This window comes from Choloepus didactylus, chromosome 1, assembly GCF_015220235.1.
Source record: "Choloepus didactylus isolate mChoDid1 chromosome 1, mChoDid1.pri, whole genome shotgun sequence".
NCBI classification, from domain to species: Eukaryota; Metazoa; Chordata; class Mammalia; order Pilosa; family Megalonychidae; genus Choloepus; species Choloepus didactylus.
Genome location: NC_051307.1, coordinates 205,089,623 through 205,103,632, shown reverse-complemented (window position 1 = coordinate 205,103,632; position 14,010 = coordinate 205,089,623). Strand labels below are relative to the sequence as shown.

The 14,010-nt window shown below is 48.5% G+C and overlaps 1 protein-coding gene across 1 annotated transcript in view; it reads right to left on the bottom strand.

Annotated features, from left to right (window-relative positions):
• DNAH1 (dynein axonemal heavy chain 1) overlaps positions 1–13,449 on the bottom strand; it is a 104,789-nt gene extending 91,340 nt beyond the window's left edge. Inside the window, exons 1-2 of the mRNA XM_037797756.1 lie at positions 13,398–13,449; positions 13,109–13,227 (exon numbers count right to left, since the gene is read on the bottom strand). Of these exons, the coding sequence (XP_037653684.1) occupies positions 13,109–13,227; positions 13,398–13,436 (158 nt within the window). The 5' untranslated portion in view covers positions 13,437–13,449. The remainder of the gene's footprint in view (positions 1–13,108; positions 13,228–13,397) is intronic.
• Positions 13,450–14,010: the final 561 nt, after the last annotated feature.

The window sequence follows — 14,010 nt, the reverse complement described above, 5'->3', positions numbered from 1 at the left end:
TTGGGGTTTTCTTGTTTCTTTTTCTTTCTTTTTTCTAGAGTAATGCAAATGTTCTGGAGATGATCATGGTGATGAATGCACAACTATGTGATGACACTGTGAGCCATTGATTGTATACTTTGGATGGATTGTATGGCATGTAAATATATCTCAATAAAATTACATTAAAAAAAAAGAGCGGGTTCAGGTCTCTGTGTGTTCTGACAGGGGATGCCCCAGAAGCATGGACCCAAGACACCCTGCTTCTCTCTTTCCCAACCTGACGGTCTGCCCTGACCCAGTTCTGGGGATATCCTGGCCTCAGATCTCCTGCTAAGAAGCGAGAAACTAACCTATGGAAGCCCTGAGGGCAGAATGGCTGCTCCCATTTTACAGTGGTAGAGGCTGAGGCCCCGAAGTAGAGGACTTGTCCTGGGCACACATGCTGCTGGTCAGAGAGAGCTGCTTGGCCTCTGGACCCTCTGCCCCTGCCCGGTGTCCCCCCGTGCTACAGCTCCTGGCTCCACAGCTCATTTTAGATGGCGCTCTGAGCAGGCAGCTGGTCCTGGAGATGGGCAGGGAGTGCCTTCAGGAGGGTGCCTGGGCCTGGGAGCAGGTGTGGTGCGGGGCAGCAGGTGCAGGATAATGGGGCCACAGGGGGAGGCCCAGGAAGCAGGTGCTGCTGGTGGAGGGGGTGAGGTTGTCATTGTGTGCCTGGCTCTGGTGGGCCTGGGGCAAGAGGGGCTTCCCAGTGAGTTCCTGGGCCATCCTGGCTCATGCTCAGAGGTGGTCCGGATGCCTGGGCACAGGCACACAGCCAGACCCCTCCCCTGGGTCCCAGCAGCCAGGTTGCCATGACAACAAGCACTTTCATCCCTGTCCCTTTGTCTGGTCATGGTCTAGCTTTTGTGACCAGCCATAATTGTGTGGGACAGTTGGGGGGGTTTGCTGTAGGACATATTCAGCTGGGATGGAGATGTGGTCTCAAGGCAAAGGGGGGCTGGAGGGAGGGCTCAAGAAAACCGGAGATGCAAGAAGCCTGGGCTTTGCTGGCCATCGACCCCCTGCTGCCTCCTCTCCTGGCTGCTGGCCACAATTTCAGAGCTGGCCTGTGGGCCTGGGAGTGACCCGGGCCCCAGGCCCTCCTGTCCCCTCTCTGGGCCTCATTTTCCCATCCAGGAATGGAGCTGGGGATGATGCCGCTCCCCTCATGCACTGTGGCTCTGGGACGCAGGAAAGCATGTGTCATACCAGAGCATTAGGTGCTTGTACAACTGGGAGAAACTGAGGCACAGAGCAAAGCTGAGCCTTGGCCTGGATCATGCCCACAGTGAACAGATGGCAGAGCCAGAATTGCTGGGGGCCCGGGACCTCCAGGCCTCATCAGGCCCCCAGTGAAACAGTAAATGGAGCCCCACGGTGTTCCGTCCTGCTGACACCCCTACAGGGAGGAGCCCACTGTCGCCTTGTGGCAGAGGTGGGAGGAAGCCGGTGGTAGCCTGCCCCGTCCCATCCTAACCCAGGCCCTACTGGCTATGTGGCTTTGGGGGAGTCTCTTCTCTCAGAGCCCCAACAGGATCAGAGTGAAGTAAGTCCTACTCTGCATAATGCCGGTGTCACGGGTTCATCTCTTTACACCTCAAATCTATACTCACTGTTAGAAAAGGCCTCAGTCTAATCCGGTCGTAATTCAATGGGTTTGGGCTTCACCAAGTAACCTCCCACTCAATTAAGAGTATAGGGGCCAAGAAACACATGAAAAAATGTTCAGCTTCACTAGCTATTAGAGAGATGCAAATTAAGACCACAATGAGATACCATCTAACACCGATTAGAATGGCTGCCATTAAACAAACAGGAAACTACAAATGCTGGAGGGGATGTGGAGAAACTGGGACTCTTATTCATTGTTGGTGGGACTGTATAATGGTTCAGCCACTCTGGAAGTGAGTCTGGCAGCTCCTTAGAAAACTAGAAATAAAGTTACCATTCGATCCAGCAATTGCACTTCTCGGTATATACCCGGAAGATCGGAAAGCAGTGACATGAACAGATATCTGCACGCCAATGTTCATAGCAGCATTATTCACAATTGCCAAGAGATGGAAACAACCCAAATGTCCTTCAACAGATGAGTGGATAAATAAAATGTGGTATATACACACGATGGAATAGTACACGGCAGTAAGAAGGAACGACCTCGTGAAACATATGACAACATGGATGAACCTTGAAGACATAATGCTGAGCGAAATAAGCCAGGCACAGAAAGAGAAATATTATATGCTACCACTAATGTGAACTTTGAAAAATGTAAAACGAATGGTTTATAATGTAGAATGTAGGGGAACTAGCAATAGAGAGAAATTAAGGAAGGGGGAACAGTAATCCAAGAAGAACAGATATGCTATTTAACGTTCTGGGGATGCCCAGGAATGATTATGGTCTGTTAATTTCTGATGGATATAGTAGGAACAAGTTCACAGAAATGTTGCTATATTATGTAACTTTCTTGGGGTAAATTAGGAACAGGTTGGAAGTAAAGCAGTTATCTTAGGTTAGTTGTCTTTTTCTTACTCCCTTGTTATGGTCTCTTTGAAATGTTCTTTTATTGTATGTTTTTCTTTTTTCTTTTTTTTTATAATTTTTTTTTCATACAGTTGATTTAAAAAGGAAGAAAAGGTTAAAAAAAAAAGAAAAGAAAAAAAGGAAAAAAATATGTAGTGCCCCCTTGAGGAGCCTGTGGAGAATGCAGGGTTATTGGCCTACGCCACCTCCATGGTTGCTAACATCACCACAGACATAGGGGACTGGTGGTTTGATGGGTTGAGCCCTCTACTGTAGGTTTTACCCTTGGGAAGACGGTTGCTGCAAAGGAGAGGCTAGGCCTCCCTATAATTGTGCCTAAGAGCCTCCTCCCGAATGCCTCTTTGTTGCTCAGATGTGGCCCTCTCTCTCTAGCTAAGCCAACTTGAAAGGTGAAATCACTGCCCCCCCCTCTACATGGGATCTGACACCCAGGGGAGTGAATCTCCCTGGCAACGTGGAATATGACTCCCGGGGAGGAATGTAGACCTGGCATCGTGGGACAGACAACATCTTCTTGACCAAAAGGGGGATGTGAAAGGAAATGAAATAAGCTTCAGTGGCAGAGAGATTCCAAAAGGAGCCGAGAGGTCACTCTGGTGGGCACTCTTACGCACAATTTAGACAACCCTTTTTAGGTTCTAAAGAATTGGGGTAGCTGGTGGTAGATACCTGAAACTATCAAACTACAACCCAAAACCCATGAATCTCGAAGACAATTGTATAAAAATGTAGCTTATGAGGGGTGACAATGGGATTGGGAAAACCATAAGGACCACACTCCCCTCTGTCTAGTTTATGGATGGATGAGTAGAAAAATAGGGGAAGGAAACAAACAAACGAACAGACAAAGGTACCCAGTGTTCTTTTTTACTTCAATTGCTCTTTTTTACTTTAATTATTATTCTTGTTATTTTTGTGTGTGTGCTAATGAAGGTGTCAGGGATTGATTTAGGTGATGAATGTACAACTACGTAATGGTACTGTGAACAATCGAATGTACGATTTGTTTTGTATGACTGCATGGTATGTGAATATATCTCAATAAAATGAAGATTAAAAAAAAAAAAGAGTATAGGGACAGGCAGGAGTTTAAAAGTGCGCTAGACAAGAATTTACCTTGAACACATTTTTGCTAAAAGGAGCACTTAAGGTAAAAGGAACAAGTTTACAATGTAAAAATTAATTGATACATTACCAAGCCTGGGACCCCCCACTCCTCTAGATGCAGCTGGACATAAGATCAGAGAGCTTCCCCTTGTTCCAGTTACAGAGAATTTATAGCGTTTTGATTTAGAGTAACTTTAAGCTATATTTTATTTTTACATTAAACGATGCTTTATGAACACGAATATCTCACAAAGCAAAGCCTCTCAATCCATGAGTGGTTGAAGATCAAAGGAGGGTATCCACATTACCAGAGACTTAGCTTTGAATGCCTGTAAAATCTCTACTGATCATATTTTTACTAATTAAGCTATGATTTCTGTAAGAGCAATATAACATACTTTTACTTGCATAAAAATTAGAAAACAGATTATTATTACTTGTCTCTAACTTATTAATATAGTTTTTCACTTTATTTTATGATTAGTTTAGCCATTACATCATGTTGATAAACATATATTTGATTAGGACTGTATTCCACCTTGCTACATTATTTACGACTTATTTATGATTAAAGTAACAGCTGCAGCCCATCCTGCTTTCACAGAGGACCAAGTGATTACATGTTATCTATATCTGAGAAGGTTTAGGGCACCTTTTTGCTTTTTTGAAAATATTCACAGCTTTTTTAACTGTTTAGCCTCTCCTTCAGTATAATTTTCTAATATGGGACTTAAAGGGTATGAAACATCTGTCCCAGTTATTACAGTAAGGCCTTTCCATTTTTCATCATTTGGAAATTGTACTTGAGTGTTTTTAAGCAAAAGTTCTGTTAAATATGCTTCTATATCAGAAGGAATAACTAGTTTTTCACTATCAGAACAGAAAACATCAGGTGGTGTATGAGAGCAGCATGAAGAGAAGGAATCAGCCTTCTCATTATCAGATTCCTCAGTAGAGAAATCATCCTGTGATACCGGCTCCCTGCAGACCCCTAGAAGAACCCCACACTGCCTGCTCTCCCAGCATCACCCTGGCCCACCCACAAGTTGTCATTCCCTAAATAGCCACCTGCTTCGTTGCTCTGGGCACCTATGGGTCCCTCCACCTGGGGTGCTCTCTCCCTCAGAAGGAATCAGGAGGTCCTGGGTCACCAGGAGTCGGAGAGAATGCTCATGGCTGTCCCTTCTAAGTCTAAAGCATTCCCCTTGAGATAAGCTCTGATTTTCAATAGGGGAGCTCTGAGCAGAAGCAGAGACCCTGGGGAAAGGGCCAGTTTTGCTGTCATGGAAGGAGAGTAAGTAGCAGGACACCTTTCGAGGCTAGGCTGCCTTACCATTTGTCCTTCTTCCTTGGGCTGTCTCTTCTGACCTTTGAGGGGAACCAGAGGCTCACTACCCCAGGCTCACTACCTGCAGTCTCCTGGGGGGAATCTGGGCACCCTGGACAACGATCCACACAACATGTGTGTTTGAAGTGAGCTTCTGTAGGTCCACAACACCTCCAAGGGGTCCAGGGGTCTGAGGCTCCACAGGCTCCACAGACCCCCCCAGACTCCGCAGGTTCAAGGCAGACCACCAAGGCCAACTCACAGCCAAGACAGGGTCTGACAATACACCCCAGAGGTGCCTTGAAGCAGACAGCTCAGTCAGGGTGGGTCCATGCCCCCCCTTCTCAGCCACTACTGGTCCCCTTGAATGTCAGACTTGAGGAGCAGGGGGACCAGCTGAGGCTGAGGCTGGCTCTGCTCCTCTGGCTTGAGTGAATGCTGAGCAGAGAATCGTTTCAACACCAGCAGGGGCAGGGCCCACATCTCGACGTGGTTCTGTCACCCCAAGGAGATACCACTTCATCTTACCTGTGAACATCTCCCTCTGGGATTAGCTCTGTGTCTGGGCTGGGTGCAAGGGGGAGTGGCAGCAGGATCTGCTACCTGAGGCCAGCAGGTGGGTGCTGGAGCCCCAAGTGTGACTGCACCCCTCAAGGAGAACAGTGTCCTCTCTGTAGCCATTCACCATCATTATCGTTTAGTACTCAATCGCTGAGAAATGACCACATGCCATGAGGTTTATACACATAACCCTCACACCAGCCCTAGTAGGTGGTGGTTATTATCTTTTCCCACTTCATAGGTGAGGACAATGAGACTCAGAGAGGTTAAGCTGTTTGGGGAAAGGGGATTAGCAAACCTACCTGGGCAGAGCTGGAGTTACTTAGGTAGAAGATAGTACATGGCAGATTTGAGCTCAGATTTTTACACTGGTCCAAGCCAAGGGACTAGGCTGCCCAGTAGCAGGAAGCTCCCCATCCTAGGAGGCATGCAAGGTGAAGCTGGTTGGGTACCTGTCGCTCAGGCATGAGAATGGAACTGGCGTGCCTGTCCAGAGCATGTGAGACTCTAAGGTGTCAATCCCGGCCCTACCTCAGCCCCAGAGGTGGCAGAGAGGGCAGCCACTCCCAGGGAGGATTGAAATATAGAGGGAGGCACCCCCTGTCCACAACTATCCCCCTTTTGTCCTGCCTCCAGGGGAGGGGGGGCTTCAACTCTCTGAGTTGTCTTTCTTAGTGAGAAATTTCACGGGGGCAGGGACAGGGCACAGGTGGGAACCCAAGCCTCTGAGTGAGTACCTCAAAATTTTCATCTTAGGCACTTCACTTGGCTCACCCTAGTCCTGGCCCTGTGGGGATGTCTCAGAGGCCCACCCCACTCCCAAAACCGCTCCCTGGGGCCCTGACAGCCTCCTCCTTCCTTACCCCTTACACCCAACCAGTGCACTAAGTCCCATCAGCTCTACTAAATATCCCTCAAATCCACCCACTCCTCTCCTAATCCACATGACCTTTGTCTCCTCTTCCTTGGCCTTCCAGGCTCCAGCCTCTGCACTTAAGCTTTTCTCTGCCTGGAACATCCTGCCCTCCCCCTCCCCAGATCACATTCACTGCAGCTCAGACATCTTTCCTCCCAGGTCAGGTTAAGCACCCTGTGCTCCCATAGCCATGGCAAAACAGAGTAGCAAGAGCTATTGACGTGTCTGTCTCTTCGGAAAGACCGCAGGTGCCATGAGCAGGATCCAACCATCTCACTCAGCTCTGCTGCCTGGCACGGGGTAGATGCTCAGTGAACGACAGCCAAGTGAATGAATGAATGAATGAATGAATGAGTGACCAGGGTTGGGACAGCTGCCATACACAGGCAGGGGCCCCAGGGTCAGCTTGGTCCAGAAGCCACAGCAATTCTCACAGGAAGTGGTTTCAGGGAGACTGAAGGGGCCAGCAGGTACCCCACGGAGACCCAGACTTGTGTAGCTCTGCTCCTGCCCTGAACCACAAAGGGAGGGTGGCGCTAAAAGACCCACACCTGCCAGGAAGGGACAGGAACTAGGGATTCAAGTCAAATGGATGGAGTGATTTAGGTCTCACCCACTGCCTCTGGGTCATATGTTCCACTTCAGAAAAGCCATTTTCCAGTCTTTCCTGGGGACCACAGTGGGATGGGGGGACTTGAGCTACTCTGCCAGAGGGGAGACATCCATGTGTGGCTTTGTACACCACACCCCCTCACCCCCGCAGAGAGTGGGCAGGTATGCCAGAAGGTCTCCCTGGGCCGGGGATACCTTGAACCTCCAGGCACCGCTCTCCTCGGGTGTTCCGGGCCTGCCAGGCCACTCCAGACCCTGGCCTGCCCCTCCCAGCTGGGCAGCAGCTCCTGAATTCCCTGGCAGACCTCCAGGCCTCGGGAGGAAGCTGCTGCCTCTGCCACCGCCATCACCGCCACCACCACTGCCGCAAAAACGCAATTACAGCAAACAACAGCAAGCCGCACACCAGCCTCGCCATCTACACCTGGAACTAATTAACTTAATTAGGCCTTAATGAGCTACCCTAGTTGGAAGGCCTATTTTTACTTAATTATCCTGTAATGTGTTTGGCATCAAAGAGGGAGGAGGGGGTTGCCAGGAGGAAGGCTGTGGCAGTGGTGGTGGGAGAGGGGACGTGCAGAGAGGGTGCCCAGGAGTGACTGCCTGTCTGTCAGGAGCGGACCTCGGAGAGCAGGGACCTCCAGGGTATGGTGGAGGCAGAGGGACACCTGCAGGAACAGCAGCCCTCACAGCCCCGTGGTTCTGGCTGTCCTGCCTGAGTGGGAGCCAAGGCTCGGCTGAAGACGTGACAGGTGTGGACAGAGCTGGCTTTTGCATTGGCAGATGACCCTGACACTGAAGGTTAGTGGCTCAGAGAGTTAATCCTCCAACTACCTTGAATGGAGAGGCCAAGGCCCAGAGGTGTGGGGCTTGCCAAGGGATGCACAGCTAACTGGTGATGGTGGAGAGAAAGGGCTCCCAGATCCTCTGAAGGTGCACTATAACCCGTGATAGGGTCTCATCAGGATAGCATCAGGCCAGGTTAGGGTGGACAGAGGATCACTTGGACGGCTGGGCTCTAGGGGTTCCATGGCAACACTTTCCACCCCCAGCTGGGGTCATGGCTCTGACTCCATCTAAGCAACTTGCTTCTCTAGCATTGGGGTGGGGCGAGGTGAAACTGGCTCACTGGGCAAATACGGGGGAGGCTTTGACAGCAGGGTCCCTCCCAACCAGGCCCTGCCTTCGCCCGGCCTGGGCCATCCAAGTGACTGGCTCATTTAAATCTCTGGATTTCTGGGGGGAGAGGGGGACTTTACCCCTTGCACAGAGGCAACACATCTCTACCATGAAGACAGATAAAATCTTTCCCTGTTCGGAGCCTGGGGGCCCTCTATCTGGAACTCCAGACTTAAATATGGCAAGTACTTCCTTGGGGCCTCCAGCTCTATCCAGCCCCAGGCATCCCAATCCTAGGACCCTGGACTTCACTCACACCAGCCTGCTCTCCTCAGCTATCTCCTCTACTGGAAACCGCCACACCTTTCAGTTCAAGCCAAGGACTAAAAAGCTGCTTCGACAACTTTCTCCCTCACACCCACAGCCAACCTGTCACCTGTGGGTCCTGCCTCCAAACAGCATTCCCAAATGCTCCCTTCCCACCACCTCCCAGTGAGCACCCCAGCCCTGGCCACTATCGTCTCCCACTAGACCCCTTCAACTGTCACTGCCCTGGTCTCTTGGCCTCCACAATTCAATCTCCATGCAGGAGCCATAGTGATTTTTTTTAATCTTTTTTTTTTTTTTTTAATTAGAGAAGTTGTGGGTTTAAAGAACAATCATGCATTAAATACCAGATTCCCATATACCACCCTATTATTAGTATCTTGCATTGGTACGGTACATTTGTTATAACTGATGAAAGCACATTTATATAATTGTATTATTTTTTCTCTCTTTTTTTAAAATTCAGTTTTATTGAGATATATTCACATACTATACAATCTTCCACAGTGTACAATCAATTATTCACAGTACTATCATATAGTTGCACATTTATCACCACAATCAATTTTTGAACATTTTCCTTACTCCACCCCCACCCCCCCCAAAATTAAGAAGACTAAAAATAAAAGTTAAAAAGAACACCTAAAGCATTCCATCCCCCCTCCCCCCCATGCCGGTTTGAATGTATTATGTCCCCCAAAACACCATTATCTTTGATGCAATCTTGTGTGGGCAGACATATTAGTGTTGATTAGATTTTGGAATCCTTTGGGCACTTCCATGGAGATATGATTCAATCAACTGTGGACAAGACCTTTGGTTGGATAATTTCCATGGAGGTGTTGCCCCACCCATTCAGGGTGGGTCTGAATTGAATTACTGGAGCACAGACAGGAGGAGCAAGCTTGCTACAGCCAAGAGGGACACACTGAAGAATGCACTGGAACTGAGAGAGGAGCTTCAGCTTACAGAGACATTTTGGAGACAGCCTTTGGAAGCAGACTTTTGCTCCAGAGAAGCTAAGAGAGGACAAAGGCCCCAAGAGCAACTAAGAGCGACATTTTTGAGAGCTGAAGCCTAGAGAGGAACGTCCTGAGAGAAAGCCATTTTGAAACCAGAACTTGGAGCAGACGCCAGCCATGTGCCTTCCCAGCTAACAGAGGTTTTCCAGACACCACTGGCCATCCTCCAGCGAAGGTACCTGATTGTTGATGCATTGCCTTGGACACTTTATGGCCTTAAGACTGTAACTGTATAACTAAATTAAACCCCCTTTTTTAAAAGCCAATCCATTTCTGGTGTTTTGCATTTCGGCAATATTAGCAAACTAGAACACCCCCCATCTCACCCCATTTTTAATTTGGTTTTTGTTCCCATTTTTCTACTTATCTGTCCATACACTGGAAAAAGGGAGTGTGAGCCACAAGGTTTTCACAATCACACAGTCACACCGTGTAAGCTATATAGTTATGCAATTGTCTTCAAGAATCAAGGCTACTGGGTTGCAGTTCAACAGTTTCAGGTATTTCCTTCTAGCTATTCTTACATGGCACATAAGAATGCCCTCCAGAGTGACCTCTCGACTCCATTTGCAATCTCTCAGCCAGCGAAACTTTATTTTGTTTCATTTTGCATCCCCTTTTTGGTCAAGATGTTCTCAATCCTACGATGTTGGGTCCGGATTCATCCCCGGGAGTCATATCCAGTGTTGCCAGGGGAATTCACAACCCTGGGAGTCAGGTCCCACGTAGGGGGAAGGACAGTGAGATCACCTGCTGAGTGGGCTTAGAGAGGCTACATCTGAGCAACAAAGAGATTCTCTGGGGGAGACTCTTAGGCACCATTATAAGTAGGCTTAGCCTCTCCTTTCTAGTAACAAGCTTCATAAGGGCAAGCCCCAAGATCAAGGGCTCAGCCTACTAAATTGGCAGTCCCCAGTGCTTCTGAGACTATCAGGAATAACCCAAATGGGGAAGACCCACATTTCACATTTTCCCCTAGTTCCTCAAGGGTCCCTGCAATACATTTTTATTCTCTGCCCAAATTACTCTGGGATGTATTGGGATTTCACACTAACCTGTACAAACCTACCAGATCTCACTTCCTATTCAAAGTTCCATGTAATTATGTTGTTTGAATAAACTGACCATACAAGTTAAATTATTTAGTGTGCTACAGAAAATATAGACCCTGCATCAAGTAAACGTCTCTTCCCTTGGTCTCACACAGAAGTTAAAGTTTTAAAACACGGAAGTTAAAGTTTTAAAACAAAGTTAATATCATCCTTTACCCTTTGCCCAGTTTTGCCTGAGTCCTAACCAGATCCACTTCATTCATATCTTTAATTGAAAGTCGAACTCTTTTTCAGCTTTTTTAACAGTTGTTGTATGAGGTAATACTGACATTCATAGCTTCCAAGCTCTAACTCTGAGTTTCAGGTGTCACACAGATACCCAAAGTTCTAGAGACCGACCAGGTTATACATAAAGAACTCAGCATCTCAGAATTTGGAGATAACCATTACAACTCAGAAATAGATGTGACTGCTGTAAGAGCTTACAATGTAGGGACCATTGCAATAAGCGTTCCCCTGATAAGCTGTGCTCTATGATTCAATTCTCATCGTTTACACATTATAGTTAGTCCATATTAGTGAGGCATTATCATGTTTGTCTTTTCGTTTCTGGCGTGCTTCACTCAAAATGCTGTCCTCAATATCCACCTAGTTGTGTAGCTCACAGCATCATTCCTTCTTGCAGCTGCTCAATATTCCATTGTATGCATACACCACAGTCTACCATTCTGTTCATCAGTCCATGTACCCTTAGGCCACCTCCATTCATTGCAAATTGTGAATACTGCCACCACAAACACTAGTGTGCAAATGTCCATGCTCTCAGATCTTCCAAGTATATACCCCATAACGAGGTTGCAGCACTGTAAGCCATAGTGATTTTTAAACAATCACTCCCTAGTTCAAAATCCTCCTATGATTTCCCAACACACAAAGAACAAAGTCCATGAGTCCTAGCCTGACTTCCAAAGCCCCTGCCTGCTTCTCTGGTCTCACCCACCCCCTTTCCCTTTTCTTTGTCCCCATAATGTGGGCCACATTTTGGAACTTGCTGTTCCTTCTACCTGGGATGCTCTTTCCCCTGACATTTGCATCCCTTAGATCTCTGCTTAAATGGCCTTCCCTAGCCCCACAACCTAAAGTCACCCCCAGGTCCTAGAATATGTTAGAATCTTCCACAGAGCACCTGTTAGTATCTGATAATGTTCTCGTTTTCCAGTCTCCCCCAACTCGAGTGTAGGCTCCTTAAGAGCAAGGGCTTCATCTGTCTTGCTCCCTACTGAGTCCTCATTGCCTAAAGTACCAAATACCTTGTACATAGTTGGAAACTTTTGTTGAATGAATGTTGAGGAACTACCTTGACCTTTCCACAAACAGCCAGAGTTCCCAGCCCCTTCCTCAGGCTCCCTGGTGCCCACCTAAACAGCCCCAGATCCTACACTCTGGCCTCTGGCCTCTGCCCATGCTGGCTCTACCACCTGAAGTGCCCCTCTTCCCATCCCTGGAGGCAGAAACCTTTACCTTTTCCCCGGCTCTACAGATGACATTTCTCCTGATCAACAAGGGTGGGAGTCAGGACTCTACCATCTTAGACTTGTGAGCTTGGGATTCTACCAGCTTAAACTTGGGAGCTTGGCTTGGCTCTTGCTATTGTCTCTTCCTGGCACTTATTTCTGCCTATGCTTTGGAGAGGACTCATTGGGCATGAGTTGGTCTGGACCCAGAGGCCATGAGCCCTTGGAGGTGGTGACCCTCATCCATGACTGCTCATCACTCCCCATCCCTGATCCAGTAGCCAAGCCCAAGGCCTGGCTCATAGCTGGTGATCAGCAAGCCTTTCCAGAAGGAAGGAAGTGGAGTAGGTGGGTTTGCGTGGGTCCCCCTAGCTTTGGGACTTTTCTCAGGGAGAGCTGGCCCAAGAGAAAGGAGGCTGCCCCCAGCCCTTTCCAGCCCTGGGTGTCCCAATCTAACAAGGACAATCCAGGACTTTCAATTCCTCTCTCACTGGCTGCTCTTCCTTGCATTCTTCACCTCTGAAAATGGCCACACCATCTGCTCCTTGGCCTCGGCCTCATGTCCTGTGCTCGTCCCCACCTCCTTGACTTGAAAGGGCCCCTTTAATGAGGCAGACAAGCCCAGGCGACCAGAGCACACTTCTGGTCCCAAGAGGTGGGCATAGACCCCTCTAGTTTCCTGGCAGCCTTGGCCTTTTCCAGGGATCTTCATCTCATTACTTCACAGATTATGTCTCAGACTTCACAGAAACCAGGAAGTGGGTAGGGGGTTTTGATTTCATTGTGGCTGGGGTATCTCCAGCAAATACAGCTGTCTGCCAGCCTCCTGCCATGCCCACCACCTGATGCCTGCCTAGAGGCCAGGGCCCCATGGGAAACAGCTCTGACTGGCACTTCCTCCTGTCCTGGGCTGGGCCCCTGCCCTTCTGAACTGGCAGATCCCTGTCTTCCATCTGGGAGCCTGGGCCTGAGGGTAACTTTACCTGAGTTTCTGTTGAGATAGGAGCCAGGAGTTGTGGGGTTTTAAACACCAGACTAGCGCCGCCTGGGAAGGCTGTGTGCAGACCCATTTCCTCTGCTGATCCCCAGTGGTTCCAACACTCTAGGTTGACAAACAGGCGAGTCAGAATACAGGGGAGCCAGGAGATGAGGCCTCTCCCTACAGCCAGAGGAGCCTCATTTGTCTCATCCATGCAATGGTGTATGCTCGTTTGAATGTTATGTACCCCATAAAAGGCCATGTTCTCTTATTCCACCCCTATGGGTACAGACCTGTTGTTGGGTGGGATCTTTTGATTGGGTTGTTTCCATGGAGATGTGACTCAGTCCATTCAAGGTGGGTCTTAATCCCCTTCCCGGAGTCCTCTATGAGAAGATAAAAGGCAGATGAAACTCAGAGAGCTCAAAGAAGCTAAGAGAGAAGCACCCAGAGACATTTGGTGAGAGAGAGAGAGAGAGCCATTTTTGAAACCAGGGCCCAGGAGAGAAGGACCAGCCGACATTGTCATGTGCCTTCCCATGTGACAGAGGGAACCCCAGATGACAGCAGCCTTTCATCAGAGAAGGTGTCTTCCTCTTGAAGCCTTAATTTGAACGTTTTCATGCCTTTAGGACTGTACATCTGTAACCTAATAAATCCCCATTGAAAAATCCAACCCATTTCTGGTATATTGCATTCTGGCAGCTTTAGCAAACCAAAACAAGGAGCAATCCAGAAAGGCGCACAGCACAAAGGGGAGGGCAACAATGAGGACACAATGCAGAGGGAAGGAAGGTGGATATCAAGCTCCTTGGGTCTCACCTCCCTGGCTCTGGATAGTCAAAGATGTCTGAGACTATGGAGTGTAGACACCCTCCTTACACATGGAGAAACAGACGTGGTGGG